The sequence below is a fragment of the Mobula birostris genome, chromosome 14 (assembly GCF_030028105.1).
Source record: "Mobula birostris isolate sMobBir1 chromosome 14, sMobBir1.hap1, whole genome shotgun sequence".
NCBI lineage: Eukaryota > Metazoa > Chordata > Chondrichthyes > Myliobatiformes > Myliobatidae > Mobula > Mobula birostris.
The window spans coordinates 77,053,665-77,074,157 of record NC_092383.1 but is presented as its reverse complement, the minus strand read 5'-3'; the positions used below and the strand labels follow the sequence as shown (position 1 = coordinate 77,074,157).

The 20,493-nt window shown below is 39.8% G+C and overlaps 1 protein-coding gene across 2 annotated transcripts in view; it reads left to right on the top strand.

The window, feature by feature from the left end:
* The first annotated feature begins 261 nt into the window (after nucleotides 1-261).
* lrig2 (leucine-rich repeats and immunoglobulin-like domains 2) overlaps nucleotides 262-20,493 on the top strand; it is an 86,133-nt gene continuing 65,901 nt past the window's right edge. The window contains exon 1 of one of the 2 annotated variants that reach the window (XM_072278713.1): nucleotides 262-472. In XM_072278713.1, coding sequence (XP_072134814.1) covers nucleotides 282-472 — 191 coding nt within the window. In that variant the 5' untranslated portion in view covers nucleotides 262-281. The remainder of the gene's footprint in view (nucleotides 473-20,493) is intronic. The other variant, XM_072278714.1, reaches the window with a different exon arrangement.

Sequence of the window (20,493 nt, the reverse complement as noted above, 5' to 3'; positions counted from 1 at the left end):
CTTCCTGGGACTGTCGAATGGCGGCGGGCTGAAGGCGGGGCCGCTGTTGGAAGTGGGAGGGGGTCAGATCAGTGGCGGGTGCTGAGAATGGGAGCTTTGTGTTGGTGGGGAATCGTGTGGTTGCGAGTGTCCCAGCTTCGCTGATCGAGACCCGAGGGCGCCGAGTGGCAGAGCCGCTTGTCAGCGTAACGCTGCGTCCCGGCAGCCTCCATCTTCTGTTTGTTATATTGTGTGGGGTTGAGGGGGAAGGGGTGGGGGGAATTGTTTTGTTGCCTTCGACCATGGGATTTAAGATGGCGCCTGGGCCTTGGGCTGGCCTCCGGATCGCCTTACGGCTGTTCTGCGCCTCTCTGCTCCTGGCGCGGACTTCAGCGTGCCCCCTGCAATGCTCTTGCGCCGATGGCCTGGTGGACTGCAGCAGGCGCCGGGCGACTGAGATTCCTCAGCACCTTCCAGCGTGGGTCACGCAACTGTGAGTACGGGCATGGGTGTGAGAGCTTGTTTGTTTTCTCGGGGTATTAGGGGAAATGTGATATTAATTGGCGTCCGTTTTGTCTTTGCTCAAAGAAGTAAAGTAGTGTGACAGGAAGGGCTCTGTATATCCAGCATTTTGTATTACAGCAAAAAACAAACCCACGCACTAGGAATCTAGTGAGACCTGAGATTATATTTGTATTTTGCAAGCTCTTCAAAACAAGTGGCATCCCAAAATGATTGTACGTGTACACTTCGAATAGTTCGTTCCATTTACTTGACACAATCTACTTGGCAAACCACTTTTTCAGTAGTTTGCGGATAAACACCAAGTAATGGGACTCGCAAAGTTATTAAACACTGAAGCCTTAAATCCTGTAAGAAGAGAGTGCATTCTTACGAAATCTGTCTAAACTGCTGCTGTTGGCACAAATGTCTGAAAATTCATTCTTTATTGTCTAGCTGCAGATTCTACGATAAATAATTTATTCTGAAAATCAAGGAGGAAAAGCAGATGTTGGGAATGTAAAACAGAAAATACTCAGCAGCATCAACGAGAGAGAAATTAGTTAACATTTCAGACGCTTCTGTTTCTCTTCCCAGCAGTAGCCTGGCCTACTGAGTATTTCCAGCATTTTCTGTTTTTATATTACATTATTCACCCAGCTGGCAACGGTTACACTGCATTTCAGTACTTCGAGTTTTCGATCAACCCATCAGTACTGGGTCTCTGAACAGATGATATTTTTACTGTTAAAGTCTTAGACTAATACACCATGGAAACAAGCCCTTCAGCCCAAATTGTAAGTCCTCCCTGCAGTCCCAGTTGTCAGCAGTCAGCCCATAACCTTTTGAACCCGTGCCTTCCATGCATCTATTCAATTTAATACCTCTTAAAAGTTGCAATTGTACCTATCTCATCCAATCTCTCTGGCAGCTTATTTCAGGTACTCGCTATGCAAGGAAGTTATCTCTCAGGTGATTCTTGAATATATTTCCCTCTTATCCTGTATTTGCGCCCTCTAGTTTTGGATCACTCCCCCAAACCCAAGGGAAAAGGCTTATCCATACCATCTCATGATTTTACATGCTTCTGAGGTCACCCCTCATTCTCTGCGTTCCAAGGAATAAAGATCCAGTGTTGCAAACATCTCCCCCTAACGCAGACCCTCAAGTCCAGGTAGCATCCTTGGAAATCTCTTCTACCCGCTCCCCATCTTGACGATGCCTTTCCTGTGCATAAGATAATGATAAATTGGTTCTGATTGTGAAGATTTGAAACATTGATAATAATCAAAGCAGTCTCAGTGGTAACTTTCAGTAAGCAAGAGGTGTCTTGACAAAAATGAAAGCTGTAGAACTATGGAGTAAAATCAAGAAAGGGAATCCTTGTTTAAGCAATGCCAAAGGTGGGCTGAATGGCCGTCCTTTCTGTCATGTATGATGAACAGATTTGTTCTTTTTGATCTGTAAGTTTTAGCAGTAGGTACCAAGTTGCCTTTCTGTACCTGGAAGTTGTGTGAAAATGGCTGACTTGATTGTTTCTGGATACTTTCTTTCATATCTAACAGCAGAGTTTTCTAGTTGAAGTGGTTTAAAATTTCATTTTCTGTATTTACCTCTCATTCTGTATGAAATCATTTTGTTCTTGTATAGTGAGTCATATCATATGAAGTATTTCATATTGTATGTATTATTAAAGTTCAAAGATCATGTGTAAACAATTGTTGCAACCAATTTGCATATTAAGGGAAGAAGATGAAAGGCTATATTGTCCTGGAATTATCAATAGCTTGTGTATGATTCCATTGTGTAGCAGTTGTAGAACAAAAGCTGGCTGCTCAGTGCAAACAGGATATACAAACAGTTTATCTGTAACCCACTTGTTCCTTTCTATGCTATATACTCATCTAGTCTCCCCTTAAACAACTTAACGACTCCTGTTGGTAGCAAGTTGCACATTTCACTTTCCTTTGGATAAAATTCAGAATTCTCTGTTGGTTTCATGGTGACTGTCTTGTGTTGATGGCCTTCTGGTTTCAATGTGTTATTATTTCCAGCAACAAGTTAAGCAGGGGGGTAATTTCTGATGGAGAAATTCAAAGTATAGGCACTGAGCATAAACTGAAGGAAAACTGTACAGTAGAATATTGACTAGTTCAATGTACTCATTCTGTTTATTAACCCCTTTATTGCTGATGCTGCTGAGTCATAATACCCTGAGTTTCTTGGTTCAGATTTCTCATGAGTTAGCTGAAGCATAGCAGTTAGTTTTGGTATTTCTGGTTACGTGGAAGTGGGTGTGAATACAATTAGTTTCTTGATGGTGCTAATCGTATCGAATGATGCTTGCTGATACTCTGAAGGATGTTCAGCAGGCAGAGGTACATGCAGGCTGACCAGTTTTATTCAATTAAATCTGTGGAAGAAATTTATATTTCTGGAGGAGAATGTTAAATGTCTTGTGTGTTGAGTATTTGTCTTGATAAAAGGATTTTTTTTAATTGGAGGTGAAGCTGATACATTTGTGGATGTGTATTTTTTTTAGAAACCTCTTTTTCACTAACCAGAAATTGCCAAGGCCATTTGTAAAACCTCTGGTTTATGATTGGTTAACTTAATGTGGTGTAAAGATGGGACAACTTTGATCTATATGCCACAGATTGCCATCGGAGTTACTCAGGCTTTTTAAAAAAAATGCTTTCAATCAATTGTTTCACAGTCTTGGAATCTTCTAAGGTCCTTTGCAACCGATGAAATACTTTTGAAGGTATAGTCCCTGTTGTAAGGTGGTAAATCACATCGGGCCATATATGCACCACAATCTATCATATTACCATCGCATCAGCAGGCAATCCCATGGGATTGAGAATGGGGTGGAATGAGACTGCTGACAGATGGGCAGGAGGTACTGCTGCAACAGAAAGATGAATAGTTTGAGAGGTGATTCTCCTCTGCCATTTATGTAGAGCTTTTGTGTTCCTAACAAATAACCTTGTTTCTCAGTACTATCCCAAATACTACTTCACTTTCAGTCAGGGACCTTGGGTACCTAGGAGTTGATGGAGATGTTGCAGTATTTGAAGGAAGTTTAGAGCAAATCCCTGAATCTTTTTCTCAGAACACCTGGCAATTTCCATTATATATGAACCTAAATTAGTGTCTGTTTAAGCAGGGGTCCCCAACCTTTTTTGCACTGCGGACCGGTTTCATATTGACAATATTCTTGAATATTCTTGCGGACCGGCCGACCGGCGGCGGGGGGGGGGGGGGGGTCGCGCGGGGAGGTAGGGTTGCCAACGGACAAGAGTAGAGATAAATACGTTGTTTACACAGAGAGACTACAATGACCATGAGGCCTTGCGCGGTAACCAGTGCATATGCGTGCCTTGCGCATGCGTGTACGTGCCGATTTTTTTCTATAAATCGTTTTTGGTGATTCTGTTGGGGGATGGGGGTTGAGGGGTGGTAATCACGACTGGAATATAGGTGATAAGTGGCTAATACACTCATACATTTGGTTTCTAAAAAGGTTTATCTAAAGAATTTAATATTAAATACACAGCATGTATTTTCCTCGCATGAATATAGCGATAAGTCAATTATCAGGGAAGGACAGGGGAGCTTGAAGTAAGTGTTGAACGAACATCCAGTAGAAGTGGTAGAGGCAGGTTACTTAAAGAGAAATTGGATCGGTGTATGGACAGGAAAGGAATGCAGGGTTATGGGCTGAGTGCAGGTCGGTGGGACTAGGTGAGAGTAGCGTTCGGCACGGACTAGAAGGACAGAGATGGCCTGTTTCCGTGCTGTAATTGTTATATGGTTATATAAGTAAGTCAATAGCATCATAACATTTAAGTAACGTTTGGATATTAAACACACAGCACATATTTTCCCCGTATGAACATATAAAACCATTGCAACACACCAATATCACTGAATCAGTGGGCGCCCTGGGCTGAATGCTTGTTTCCCTGCAACAAGATGGTCCCATCGAGGGGTGATGGGAGACAGTGATACACGAAGGGGGTTCCTTATGTCCAGTCTATTACGCAATTTGGCTTTCGTTGCATTCATTGCAGAGATATCTTGGAAATGGAAGCAACGTTTTCACTGCTTTCGTGGCTATCTCAGGATATTTAGCCTTGATTTTGAGATCCAGAATGCCGGCAGAGATGTTATGTCAAACATACTTTTCAGCCCGTCGTCATTTGCAAGCTCGAGGAGTTGATCATCTTCCCGTGCTGACGTGGATGATGCGGGAGTAATGACCTCGCATGCGTAATGGCTCAACAGTGGGCATGACAAGGAATGAGGAAAGGTGCAGCTGACTCCTATCACCAAATCATATCGTTTCCTCGCGGCCCGGTAGCGCATGCTTTGCGGCCCGGTACCGGTCCGCGGCCTGGTGGTTGGGGACCGCTGTGTTTAAGGGTGTTTGAGGTTGGCATGTGAGTGATGTGACCTAGTCGATGGATCATTAATAGTATTGAGCTAACGGTCTTTAATAGAATTGAGCTTTAGGCAGAAACATTGAAGTTTATTGTGGTACTTCTGGGGCCTAAATTGTTAAGACCATCACAGAAAACAACAATGGAATATTGTTTTCAAGCAGCTAAATTTAATTGCATTCAATTTAAGGAAATAATTCTGGAAGAGGTAACTGTACAAGAGGGAGATGCTTGTGCTGATGCTGCAGATGCCTCTGACAATAAGGAAGATCTTTAACTCTCCTTAGGAAAATTCAGGAAGTATAACATGTTCCTGATTTCTAATGGCAGGATGGTTTAAGCAAGTCTTGCGTGTGGCTAGATCTTGCAACACAAAATCAGGTGGGAGAAAATATCAACTACAAATGGTTTTAAAATGCACATCTAAAAATCTGGTGAAAAATTGATATTTGTATAAGGTTGATTTTGTTTTGTATCTAAAATTGTTTGATTTTTGATTGTCACAAAAGTGCCCCAAAACTTAATTTTTCATGTACAATCTGAATTTTGTTTGTAAGTAAAGAGTTAAGAATTTCTTTGGTGTATAGATATCTTGTATTGCATTTATAAAGTAATTATCTCATTTTTACTGGGGGATAGTAAGGAATGTGGTGCCACCTCTATTGAATTTCTTTTTGAAGTCATAACAAACTTAAGTAATGTCAGGCAACATGTGTTTGTGCTAAGTAATGTCGTATTTCATTGATATTCTTAAGATTAGAAGACAATTGCTGAAAATGATGATCATATGCCACACTTAGATTAAGGAACAACACCTTGTATTCCATTTGGGTAGCCTCCAACTTGATGGCATGATCATTGATTTCGCAAACTTACAGTAATGCTCCCTCCTTCACTTATTTCCCATCCCCTTGTCCCTCTCTTGTGTTATCTCCTTGCCTGCCCATTGCCTCCCTCTGGTGCTCCTTCTCCCCCCCCCTTTTTTTTCTTTCTTCCATGGCCTTCTGTCTCTTCCTAGCTCTTCTTCGTCCCTCCCCCTCCAAGTTTCACATACCGCCTGGCGCACCCCCACCCCTCCCCCACTTTTCAAGTCTACTCCTCAGCTTTTTTTCTCCAGTCCTGCCAAAGGGTTTTGTCCCAAAACGTTGACTGTACTTTTTTCCATAGATGCTGCCTGGCCTGCTGAGTTCCTCCAGCATTTTGGTTGTGCTGACTGTATGCATGGTGTAGCTTTCTCACATCCTCTTTTTGTAACATCCTGATGTTTTCAAACCATATCTTGGTTAAACTTTTTCACTAATTTTCACCTCCATCATTCCAAAAATGTCTTAATATTCACATTTTGCCTTCCTGTCTCTTTCAGGGTCACACATTGCACTCCCACTAACTGCATTATATTGACCAATTTGTAATGTAGTAATTATCTGGAGCATCATGAGGGAAAAAGAACTGAACATTTCTAAAACTTCATAAACTTTTCATATTTGGTCCCTTTTGAATCATTTCCAGGTTTATTTTGACTTTATGGGGGCTATGGCCAAGGGTTGCAGAGAAAGTAAATAAGCTAGAGGGTCAGCCCTGATGTAATCTTGAGCGGGGTCCAACAGACATTAAGCCAACATGATTTATTTCAAAGACTTTAATATGATGCAATGTTCTGGGCTTGTCATTTTATACTGTTTAAATAGAATTTAAAACAGAAACATTACTTAGCCCAGTAGTGTTGTGCTCTTCATTAGTGCTTCCACAGCCTGATTCAACGCACACCATCAAAATGTTCTTTTTGTATTCTTGTTTACATTTATATCTAGCTCTGGGATCCATGGACCCCCTCGGTTAACGGTAGGTGTCCATGGCTTAAAAAAGATTGGGAACCCCTGATCTAGCTTATTTAGTGCATCAGAGCATATTCAGCTGAATTACAAATTCCACTTTCTATACAAGTTATTATGTTGCTATCTTTAAAAACCGTAGTGTTGGCCACCCGCACAACTGTAGATATATTCCCTGTATTTACCTGTATTGTGACCCTTGGAAAAAGGAGTCCTCGACTGTTAATAGTTGTACTGCGCTAGTTAATAATATGACAAACAGACATATGCACAGCGACCTTAAGTGTAGTCTAACCACAGTGTTATAGAAGTTAGCATAATGCCCTATTATTTTAATTCTGTCCTTCTAAGTTTGAACTTGGTCATCCTGTTTAAGATGGCACTGGTTGCAGCAAAGTAAACAGCTGAGTACTTATCAATCACATTTTTTCTGGTAAACGATCACTGCAAACAATAGCTTGTAACTTCCCTGTCAGAGTTGAGATTTTGAACCACCTGTATAACCTGTCATTTTTGCAGCGTGAACTGGAGTCTCGAGAAGGTGCAGGACGGTTGGGGCGTGGTGTGGACAGGCTGAGTGGAGGCAGCGGGTCTGGGCTGGAACATGGGGAATGAGCCTATGTATGGCTATTGCTGGCAAGGCAGAGCCTGAATCCAAGAGTGAGCAAAGACCTAAGTTTTGATCGATTTGAATGTCGGGCTGAATTGGAACGGTAGAGTATGGGCCGAATCAACCCCAGAGCGTATCGAAGCAGCTGGGCCCGGTCAGAAGCAAGTAACGACCTTGCCCTTGGACGACTTAAGCGCTGGACCAGATTAAAAAGATCAGGGTCTTGGGATCCGAGAGGAGGTTCGGGCCAGTTCAGCTCGCTGTTCCACAAGGTTTACTCATCTCTGTGCTGAACTGAGGCTGTGACCTGCAATAAACAGGCTCCTGAATCTGCTACAGTGATGCCTGGCTTTGTATCTGTGACTCATTTTCTTGAGCTTCAGTTCTGAATGCTACTTGCTTGCTTTTATTGTTTGCACAATTTTGTTTTTTTTTGTCTCTGCACACTGGGTGTTGGGTCTTTTTTTAAAATGGATTCTATTGGGTTTCTTTGTATAAAGTATACATCTTTTGGTAATTAACTTTCTACTTTGATAATAATTAACTTTCAACTTTGACCTGATTTTAAAGTTGAAATACCCAAATCTGTCTGGCCTGACTTCCTATTCCTAATGCCAGTGGTCAGCTTATCACTAATACCTAAAAGTGACCCTTATTTCTTAGTCAAACTATTACTCTGACAGAACTGGAAGCATAATCTGACTGTAGCATTAAAGTCTTTGTTGCCTTAATTGTTCTAATGCAATTTATTTCACAGAAATGCTGCTTTTTCCTATCTGGTTTACCTGCTGTCATTGGTGATATTATCTTATACACTATAGATTACTTTGGTCTATTCAGTACAAATATCTAGAAGCAGCATTGCTTGTAAGTGGGAGCTACGTCCATCATGTTCATCAAACCTTTATAGTTGGCAAGACAGAGTTCTTTTTTAGTTCATAAAGCTAAAAGGGAGTTGTCAGCCTTGTGCACTATTTAGCCTCAGTTGATGGGAATTCAAAAATGGCATTCCTTTTTATAAAAGAATTATTAAGTAGCATTCGATGACATTTTTGGGCAGAATACTTTGATTCAGTAAAAATATGATTTGTTTAAAATAGATCTGGCTAATTCCAAGGGAAGAATAGTTAATTAGTTTGATATGCAGGTAACACTTGAGAATATGGTGTTTTTATTAATTCAGTAAAATCAGTGCAAGAAATTTGGTATCATTTTATATGCTGCTAGTGTTTGCAACAGTTGGAGTTTGTGTAGTGCTTTTATATAGCAGCAAGTCCCTTGAATCTCTGTAATTTTCCTTCTGTCAACTCAGTTTCAGCATGCAAGCAATGAACTTACTGATGAACGTTTGCAATTTATTTCTCATCAGCTGATCACTTGTTTTTTTTACGGCAAGGTGTTGTCCATGAAGTGTAGTGATAGTAAATATGTTAGGTACAAGTAAATATGTTAGGTACAGCTTTTATCAAGAAAGTGATAACCCCTCGGTGGCATCCTGTCATTGATGGTGCTCCATCTGTTGCACAAGCAAGAATATTGGTAGGTGGAACGCTCTTCTCTTTGGAAAAAATTGCTCAACAATCAGTTTGCAGTATATTATTTAATCAGAGCCAAAGCTTAGATGCGTATAGTGCCCATTCAAATGCACTGCTGTCCAGTACAGTGACACCTAAAGGCATAATGCAAATCCTCTAATTTGTACCAATCAACCATATTTTTGTTGGACTGTATTGCTACTTGAGTTTCCAAAGTAGCAGAATGAAAATTTTGATATTTTTAAATTCATCAGACTTGCCTGCCCTTCCTTAGAATGTGTTTTCACCATACAGCAAGTTAGAATATTGCATTCCTTTAGTTTCACTCATTCATGCATCTCCTACTTCCTGCACTTCATCACAAATGGCCATGTTTTCAAATGCCTATTCCCTTGTCTCTAGGATTCCACACATAAATATGTCATCTCCACCTTAAAGCATTTTAAGGCCAACCACACTAAGCAAACTCAGTGATTCCATAGAACCATAGAAACTACAGCACAGAAACAGGCCCTTTGGCCCTTCTTGGCTGTGCCGAACCATTTTCTGCCTAGTCCCACTGACCTGCATATGGACCATATCCCTCCATAGACCTCCCATCCATGTATCTGTCCAATTTATTCTTAAATGTTAAAAAAGAACCCGCATTTACCACCTCGTCTGGCAGCTCATTCCATACTCACACCACTCTGTGTGTGAAGAACCCCCCCCCCCAATGTTCCCTTTAAATTTTTCCCCCCTCACCCTTAACCCATGTCCTCTGTTTTTTTTCTCCCCTTGCCTCAGTGGAAAAAGCCTGCTTGCATTCACTCTATCTATACCCATCATAATTTTATATACCTCTATCAAATCTCCCCTCATTCTTCTACGCTCCAGGGAATAAAGTCCTAACCTATTCAACCTTTCTCTGTAACTGAGTTTCTCAAGTCCCGGCAACATCCTTGTAAACCTTCTCTGCACTCTTTCAACCTTATTTATATCCTTCCTGTAATTTGGTGACCAAAACTGAACACAATACTCCAGATTCGGCCTCACTAATGCCTTATACAACCTCATCATAACATTCCAGCTCTTATACTCAATACTTTGATTAATAAAGGCCAATGTACCAAAAGCTCTCTTTACGACCCTATCTACCTGTGATGCCACTTTTAGGGAATTTTGTATCTGTATTCCCAGATCCCTCTGTTCCACTGCACTCCTCAGTGCCTTACCATTAACCCTGTATGTTCTACGTTGGTTTGTCCTTCCAACGTGCAATACCTCACACTTGTCAGTATTAAACTCCATCTGCCATTTTTCAGCCCATTTTTCCAGCTGGTCCAAGTTCCTCTGCAGGCTCTGAAAACTTCCCTCACTGTCTGCTACACCTCCAATCTTTGTATCATCAGCAAACTTGCTGATCCAATTTACCACATTATCATCCAGATCATTGATATAGATGACAAATAACAATGGACCCAGCACTGATCCCTGTGGCACACCACTAGTCACAGGCCTCCACTCAGAGAAGCAATTCTCTACCACCACCCTCTGGCTTCTTCCATCGAGCCAATGTCTAATCCAATTTACCACCTCTCCATGTATACCTAGCGAAAGAATTTTCCTAACTAACCTCCCATGCGGGACCTTGTCAAAGGCCTTACTGAAGTCCATGTAGACAATATCCACTGCCTTCCCTTCATCCACTTTCCTGGTAACCTCCTCGAAAAACTCCAACAGATTGGTCAAACATGACCTACCACGCACAAAGCCATGTTGACTCTCCCTAATAAGCCCCTGTCTATCCAAATGCTTGTAGATTCTGTCTCTTAGTACTCCCTCCAATAACTTACCTACTACTGACGTTAAACTCACCGGCCTATAATTTCCCGGATTACTTTTCGATCCTTTTTTAAACAACGGAACAACATGAGCCACTCTCCAATCCTCCAGCACTTCACCCGTAGACAGCAACATTTTAAATATTTCTACCAGGGCCCCCGCAATTTCAACACTAGTCTCCTTCAAGGTCCGAGGGAACACTCTGTCAGGTCCCGGGGATTTATCCACTTTGATTTTCCTCAAGACAGCAAGCACCTCCTCCTTTTCAATCTGTACAGTTTCCATGGTCTCACTACTTGATTCCCTCAATTCCATAGATTTCATGCCAGCTTCCTTAGTAAATACAGACGCAAAAAACCTATTTAAGATCTCCCCCATTTCCTTTGGTTCCGCACAAAGCCGACCACTCTGATCTTCAAGAGGACCAATTTTATCCCTTACAATCCTTTTGCTCTTAATATACTTGTAAAAGCTCTTTGGATTATCCTTCTCTTTGACTGCCAAGGCAACCTCATGTCTTCTTTTTGCCCTCCTGATTTCTTTCTTAAGTATTTTCTTGCACTTCTTATACTCCTCAAGCACCTGATTTACCCCCTGTTTCCTATACATTTCATACAACTCCCTCTTCTTCTTTATCAGAGTTGCAATATCCCTTGAGAACCAAGGTTCCTTTTTCCTATTCAATTTGCCTTTAATCCTGACAGGAACATACAAACTCTGCACTCTCAAAATTTCCCCTTTGAAGGCTTCCCACCTACCAATCACATCTTTGTCAGAGAACAACCTGTCCCAATCCATGCTTTTTAGATCCTTTCTCATTTCTTCAAATTTGGCCTTCTTCCAGTTCAGAACCTCAACCCTAAGACCAGATCTATCCTTGTCCATGATCAAATTGAAACTAATGGTGTTATGATCACTGGAACCAAAGTGCTCCCCTACACAGATTTCTGTCACTTGCCCTAATTCGTTTCCTAACAGGAGATCCAATACTGCATCCCCTCTAGTTGATCCCTCTATATACTGATTTAGAAAACTTTTCCTGAACACATTTTACAAACTCTAAACCATCTAGACCCCTAACAGTATGGGAGTCCCAATCAATGTATGGAAAATTAAAATCCCTACCATCACAACTTTGTTTCCTGCAGTTGCCTGATATCTCTCTGCAGATTTGCTCTTCCAAGTCTCGTTGACTATTGGGTGGTCTGTAATACAATCCCACTAATGTGGCCATACCTTTCCTGTTTCTCAACTCCACCCATAAGGACTCAGTAGACAAGCCCTCTAATCTGCCCTGCCTGAGCACTGCTGTAATATTTTCCCTAACAAGCAATGCTACTCCTCCACCTTTCATTCCTCTGCCTCGATCACATCTGAAACATCGGAACCCTGGAATATTAAGCTGCCAGTCCTGCCCCTCCTGTAGCCAAGTTTCACTAATTGCTACAACATCATAATTCCACGTGTCAATCCACGCCCTCAACTCATCCGCCTTCCCCGCAATACTCCTTGCATTGAAATATATACACCTCAGAAGATTTTTACCACCACTCACAACCTTTCTATCAACGGATTTGCTTAAACTTTCAATATCATTTATTTTCACCCCAGCCACACTGTCAGCTCTGGCACTCTGGTTCCCATCCCCCTGCAAATCTAGTTTAAAGCCTTTAATCTTATTTGACTATCAAAATTTTCTAGTCACGATTCTGTGAAGTGTCAGTTTTTAAACAATAAAAGGCATTGTGCAAGTACAGAATGTTTCATTTAGCACTATTCTTCTCAGAAAAGTTACATTATCATTCATCTTTGTATATAAAATGCCTATATTATAAATAACCAGCTTTGCTAGTTTTCCTTATTCAGCAATTCAATACCATTTTTCTTCAGAATCAGTTTGGTTTCAGCTGACCATTGGGAAGCACACGGTTCTCAAGAATTAACAAGCATAGTGTTGTTTGCTTTTTCCCAAGCTTAATTTAATCCACACAAGCTTAATTTTTATGGGAAAAGGTTGCATAAACTAATATTGTGTTAACTGGAATTTGGTCAGTTAAATGATGATCTTAGTCAAAGTGTTAAATGGAACTGAAATTATACCGTGCTAACAATTCGGTTATTTGTAATTCCTGGAGAAGTGTTAGGAAGTATTTCTACATTTGAAAAGTGAAATGGAAGTGTGGAGCTCTCTTGTGCAAATATAAAGTGATATTTGGTTGCAGGGAAATCAGTGGGGAAATGCAGTTGCTCAGAGACCCAGCATCGACTTGGGGAAAAAATAGCCACCTTTTATTTTGTAAGGAAATATGGATTTATATATTCATTTGTTGGGGTCATGTTTATGATCAGCAGAAGTGCCAAGAATGACTGAAATTGGGTTTTTTTAATGAATCATATCTAACTTTTCGTGGAAAACGCTCAAAAGAGCAAAATAGTCAAACTTAATAACGTAGGGTATTGTGCACAAGGTTTAGTATAACCAAAGATCACCTAAATACGTAATTAGTTACATTACTAAATGCTGGGTCCCAGTTCTGGTAACAGAGTAATATTGGTTTACACCAAAACTGAGCGAGAATTTGAAATTAGTTTTTAAAATGTAGAGTTATAACCACAAGTGTCAGATTTTCCTCTTTAGAGTAGGAAGTCACATTAACGTGCTCTGATAAGTTCCACACTAACTTTGTCAGATCTTTACTACTTACTCTAATGGCCTAGCAAACGCCCTATTGGGAATCTTTTGCAGCAATCTGTGAGTGATAAACATAAGGCTTGTGACTGAATTTTACTTGCATTTATCCATTTCAAAACAATCACAAAGAATTGCAACTTCCATATCTATTTAGATACAGCATGGTAACAGGCCCTTCCTGCCTAACAAGCCTGTGTCATTCATGTGACCAGTTAACCTACCAACCTATACGTCTTTGGAATGTGAGAAGAAACTGCAATACCCAGAGGAAAGGCACGTAGTCATAGGGAGAACATGTGGAGGAAAATTAACCCGGTCGCTGGCGCTGTAAAGCAATATGCTAATGTTCCTGACATAAATTTATTGGGGGTGATTGAACAGATTCTGAGAGGACTTTGTTTTACTGTTTAAATGCAAAAGGTAAAGAGGTCACTTCATACTGAACTACTCGATGTGGATTGACGTGCTTTATAATAGGTATGGTCCTAAGATCCCTTTGGACACTACTTGTCTAATAACTGAAAGACAGTGTCTAAAACTAAAGCAGGCAGTGTCATTCGTTAAGTGAGTAGTTTACCAAACATGAAGTTTCTGAAAGAAAAGATGAATTTATAATACCATAAACTCTTTGAGGGTTCCAGAACTGTCTGAGCAATGTTTAGTATTAACAAACTGTATCATGATGTGTAATGTAAATGTTGATACTTTGCATCTGATAATCTGCATTTGATGCAAATGTTTCTTGGACCACATAGTAGTTTGAACTCCCTGAAATTATGACAGCTATCTGATGTATCAACAAAAGCTGACTGCATTGTTTTCTTTATATATAAAAATCTGCAAATTAGCTTGTGGTCCAGTAGTTGTAAATTTCCTTTATGTATACTGCTTTTTAGAATGCATTTTAAAAATAGAAGTTTAATATTGTATGGAGTCCAAAGCATTTTTTTGTTGGGGGGTAAATCAGCAAAGAAGTAGTTCAGTGTAGCATTTCTGTTCAACAAAGTTGGTAATGTATGGGAATAATTGATCCCTGATTGAAGTGAATTTTCTTTCCTTTTGAGGAAAGGGGCAGCTACTTTATAGCATTGGCTTTCCAATTATGGTGGCAGCAGCAAGTTCTGCTTCACTGCCACCTCTGACCTCGCCATGTTCCCTTCAGTTGGCAAACTGCTGAAAATGCCAATGTTTTGTTACCTTTATTTCAAGGCATCTTTAGTTAACCTTTCTGTTCTAGCTTTGTAAATTTGAGGATGTCAAATTCTCTGCCCATGTACTACTTGGAAACCAATTTTACTATCATTTCTATGCTTTCTGACCTACATTGACTCATGATTAAGGCATATTCTGATTTGAAGGTTCTTGTCCTTGCTAAGTTCCTTGGTGGTTTAGATCAGTGTTCCCTAAGGTAGGCAAGATCACCCACCCCACCCCTGGGGGGCAGTGGAGTGGGGGTGATAAAGATGGCAGTGGTCGATGTTTGGTAGCAAGGGGGCTGATGAAAGATTGCTGGCTTGATTTAAGAAATTAATTACTTATAAGCATGTTTGAGGCACTGAGGATCAAATGATCAGGTAATCACCTCATCACTTGCTAACTCACTGTTCTCTTAGACTTTGTTCAAAGCACATTATAGTTGAAAAGCAATTGGACACTTCTGTATTTGGCGTATCATAAGAAATCTGGGTGAAGAGATCACCCAGCCCACACATTATTGCAGTTCACTACTGTAGTACAGTGTTAGCTAATATAATTCCCATACTCTTAATTATGCAGTGGCGCTATTCCTATTATTAAGGTTATGGTGTTCAGTGGAGTAAAATTCAGATTCTGCGCTTTTGGATGATGTTGACCACACTTGAAGGCTTCTTGAATATTTGAAGGTAATGCACTCTGATGGAGCAAACAAGAACGTCACTTATTTTCAGTCAATTTGTGAAAACTTTCAGAAATGGAATACTTCAAAACATGTTTCCCAACACTTCACATCAAAGCAGCAATGGTTTCTGTGCTTCATTAAATATTTTATTGTTGTATCTGGAAAGCCCCATACAATTGGAGAACTGGTTCTGTCAGCAGTAATGGAGATTCTGAGTACAGTTTTGCACAAGTCACCAGACCAAATAATTAAAGCGATTCCATTCAGTGTCATGTTTGTTCAAAGACGAATAGATGTAATGTCTGAAACATGGAAGACACGATGTGCAACATTCTTTGAACAACAGAAATTTGCTCTACAATTGGATGAATGAACTTTGTCAGGCAACAAGTCTTTGCTTGGTCATGTTTGCTTCATAAAAGATGAAAGCATAGTTCAATAGCTGTTATTTGCAAGGGGGCTGGAAACATGTGAAAGGGGAGTCAATATCTCAGGTTGTTGAACAATTTTTCAAAAAGAAGAGCATTCCACTCACCAATATTCTTGTGCAACAGATGGAGCACCATCAATGACGGGATGCCACTAAGGGGTTATCATTTTCTTGATAAAAGCTGTACCTAACATACTTACCATCACTGTACTTCACAGACAACATCTTGTCGTAAGAAAACAAAAGTGATCTGCTGCACAAATCATTAAATACTGTTAACCTCAGCAGTAAATAAAATCAAGTCCCATGCTCTGAATTCTGGACTGTTTCGAGAGTTTTGTATTGAGAATGATGAACAATTCACTTGCTGTGTACACAGAAGATAGGTGGCTCTTAAAGGAAACTTCCTGAGATGCTTTATGTGATTTTTGAAACTCTAATAAAATTCTTTGAAAATTCAAATTCTTCCTTCAGTTATCAACTCAAGGATATTAGGCAAGACATTCTTATTTGTCAGAATTATTCACAAAGTTTAATGAAATCAATCCAATTACAAAGAAGTTATGTGACTCAATCAAAATCAAATCAGTCATCTCCATTTTTCTGTCCAAATTAAGCCTAATTAAGTGCAGTCAAGACCTTTTCTAATTTCCTAGCCCCTCTGAGTGGAAGACAATGAAAGAATGCCATATGGTGATTTTCAAATATACTGTGCCCACCTGGATGAGTTGCATAAGACAAGTTAGAGAGATTCCAGAATCTTCTCTGGATCCAAATTCCAGATTGGGTAATAAATTCATTCCTGAATGCTTGTCATGAGGAACTAAAAGGAAGAGTGGAGGAATAACTGATCTCACTACAAAATGAGTTTGAGCTGAAGCTGAGGGTTTTAAAAAAATCATATGGTTGCAGAAAGAGATCTCTGAATGCTATCTTGCACTGTTTAAAAAAAAATCAAGATATTCTTTATTGCCTTCCCAACATCATATTTTGTGGAGCACAGTTTCAGTGCAGTTGCCCAACTTCTTTTAAAGTAATAAAACTCTGAAAATTCTGAGACTCCTGAGTGACGTTTATCTGATCACTGCACAAAGCACACCTATCCCACTGAAAGGTGAAAAAGCAATGAAGTAGTGAATAGTTGAACTAATGTATACCCTAAAATTGTTGATGAAAATTGTTTTTGCTGGAATAAAGGAATTTTATTTGTAGTTTTAAATAGATTTGAATAATTTTAACAATGATTTGTCACTGCTTTGAATTTGCATTTTCTGTTTTCTTTCACTGTGCATTGCAAATCAAAATTTTTAATGGCTGGAAAGAGGGGGGTGGTGTGCTGGGTATGTGGTCTAGGAGTCAAGGAGGTGGTGACTCAAAATGTTTGGGAACCACTGGTTTAGATCATCCCTATTTCTTTAATTTCCTGTAGGCCTAATTTATTAAAATTATTTGCTATTCTCTATTTCTGTCCTTTTAGCCATCATAAATGTAATCATTTTACCCCTTTGTCAAGGCCCTAGATTTCACAGTTCCATCCTAAAATTTCTCTACAGCTCTTTCCTTTCCAAAATTCTGCTTGAATTGTCTTTGATCAAGCTTTTGTTTTCTTTAGTATCTCCATATGTGGATATGATCTAGCATAACACCTTATGATTTTATTGTGAAATTTCATGTGTTGTTTTTTAAAAATACTAATGGAATTTTTAAGGTTATGAGGTGATTTTGAAGTTTTCAAGATATGGGAAACAATAGAGGGGATATAAATAATTTCTGCTGGTTAGTTAGAAACTCCTTGATTAGAGAGAGTGATCTTAAAAACTATTAGGACTAAAATGTTAAGGAATGAAGCCACCAGAAACAATACAGTGAATAACTGGATCCCTCTTTTCTGCAGCTAGCAATTATTGCTAAGTTAAATCTTAAGAATTTTGGTTTTTGTTAAATGATGCTGCAGCATATAGTATGAGGCAAAAGTATACATGATTCAGTCACAATCAACCAAGACCTTGTGTAATAGCAGATTGAGAATTTAAAACAAAATAGACTGCCACTTGGATTCCAGTGTTTCTGAATTAATCACATAATCACTCTTCCTGTGAAGTTCTGCTTGTTGACTGGTCTTGAATATATTGCATAACAATATTGTTGTATCAACATCAATGTTTCACGGAAACACTATTTACTGTAAGTAGTTTCTTATAAGTTGCAATCTTCTGAGTCTGCTTTCTGATTACCAGAATTACTTTTTAATTTTTAACTGTTTCATATTCCAATGGTTTTATTCCTAGCAGTAGATTATCTTAAACGTGAGATTCTGCAGATGCCAGGAAGCTAGAGTAACACACAATGCTGGAGGAACTCAGCAGTCAGGCAGCATCTATGGAAAGGAATAGAGTTGATATTTTAGCCCAAGACTCTTGATTAGGACTAGAAAGGAAGGGGGAAGAAGCCAGAATAGGAAAATAGGGGAGGGGAAGGAGTACAAGCTTGAAGGTGAGGAGGTGAGTAGTGGATGGTGGGGGGGTGGGGGGAATGAAGTGAGAAGCTGAGAGGTGATGGGTGGAAAAGGTAAAAAGCTGAAGAAGGAGGAATCTGATTGGAGAAGAGAATTGATTAAGGGAAGGGGCACCTGCGAGAGCTGATAGGCAGGTGAGAATAGAAAGGGTATTAGGGGAGCCAGAAAGGAGAATGGAAAAGAACAGAAGGTAGAGTTGGAGAAATAGATGTTCATGCTGTTACGTCAGAGGCTATCCAATCATAACATGATGTGTTGCTTCTCCAAACGATGAGTGGCCTCATCGTGCCATTAGAGGAGGCCACGGAATGACATGTTGAAATGGGGATGGGGATTGGAATTGAAATGCTTTGCCAGTGGGGCATCCTGCTTGTTGCAGACGGAGCAAAGTTGCTTGACAAGGTGATCCCACAATCTATGACAAATTTACTAATGTAGAGGAGGCTGTACTGGGAGCATCTGATACAGTAGATGACCCTGACAGACTTCTGATGATGACCCTCAATACTGCACTCTGCCATCATTGCAGTGAGTTAAATTTAACCATGGTATCAACCAACAAACGAACATTATTTTACACTACTTGAAGAAAAACCCATTTTCTATCTAGTAAGGCGCCGTAGGTAGAAAGAAAACAAAGTTGCTGTTTCAAGTCAACGACCTTCAGAAAAACTTAAGGTCACAAGTATAAGGTCAAAGGGGAGAAATTTAAAGGAAATCTGAGGATAAGTTTATCACAGTGGTAAATATTTGAAATGAATGCCAAATTTCAGGCAGGTAATGTTACATTTGGCTAGGAAAGGAGTAGAGGGAGGTATATGGGGCCTTGGACAAATGGTTCTGTACTGATAGGCATCACCGTGGGCAGTGAAGTAGGATGTAAGAGCCCTTTTCTAGTCTGTATATTTCTATGATTTTAAAACTGATAGTGCAATTGTGATGTGATACAATGCAAAAAGTTGATGAAAACAGACAAAGGAAGCATTTTCTCTCCTCTCTGTGCTTGTTCACTTAACATCCAATGATATTGTTTTGAACATATGGGGAGTGAATTGTTTGTTCCCTTCCAACTTTTGTGATGTCTTGCATATATTGTAGGTGTGAACTATGAGACATTGATCCGTTGCTGTGATCTACAGCAAAAGCAGTAACTAGTATTCCTTGAAGAAAAAAACTTTTTTTCTAGAATTATTGTGGCCCGTAAATTGAAGAAAATATACTTGCATTTCGTGAACCACCCCTCCATAACCCCCACCACCACTATTGTCTAACGTCCTGTCAATCACCTGTGTACAGACATACCTATTCCTAGTGTCACTTTATGGACATACAATCAATCTATCTATATAAGCTATCATATGTATTTATTGTGTTTTTAATTTTTATCTTTTGTACTGCATCAGATCTGGAGTAACAAATTTAACTACTTTACTCTCGTGCACTGGAAATGACTAAATAATCTCGAATCTTGAAACTTGCTGTCTTTTATGTCGTGGGTGTTTAGAGCAGCAATGAAGGTCCTCTATCTCTGGCAGTGCTCAGGGTTTCCTACTTCTTGGTTTTCACTACTGTCAATCATGAAGTCCCGGGTGGATACTTAGGAATATCATCGCACTCAGATGTAGAAGGATTCTTCATTGCTGTTTCCGTAACAATTTTATTTTACCAGTCAGTGTTGTTAGCCCTGAGCTGAACCTTCAAATCTGGAGGACTGGTGGACCATGCTGTCCTTTACTGTGACCAATTTGGCATTGGTGACTCTACCAAGAGCAAAGCATAAAACTCTGGCTCCAGCTGTCATTCAGGCATGCAAGCCTCCAAACCACGACATGGTCGTGGTATGCTTGGAGGTAGATCTTGGATAATGCAGATGAATGTAAATACTTTTTGACAATGAATTCTTTTATCATTCCGTTGCTGTTTGCAAGCTACAAAATGGATTGCATGCATATGTTTAGAAGTAAAGCTGGAGGATCTGTAATTTTGTTTGGGTCACTTAGATTATTTTGTTCATCACAAAGCCATCCATCTGCTTAATTCTTATGCATTTTGTGCCATTCAGATACCAAGATATCACAACTTGTTTTACAACAAGTTAATAAATACCTTGGAATTGTGATCCATGTCATTATGTAGGAAATGGAGGCAGCCGATGTCTTGATAGCAACGTTCCAGAAACTGAGTGAGACAAATGACCTGTTTAAGTGACTGAGTATAAACTTGACTGGCTATTCTCCACAGCCTGGCTTTA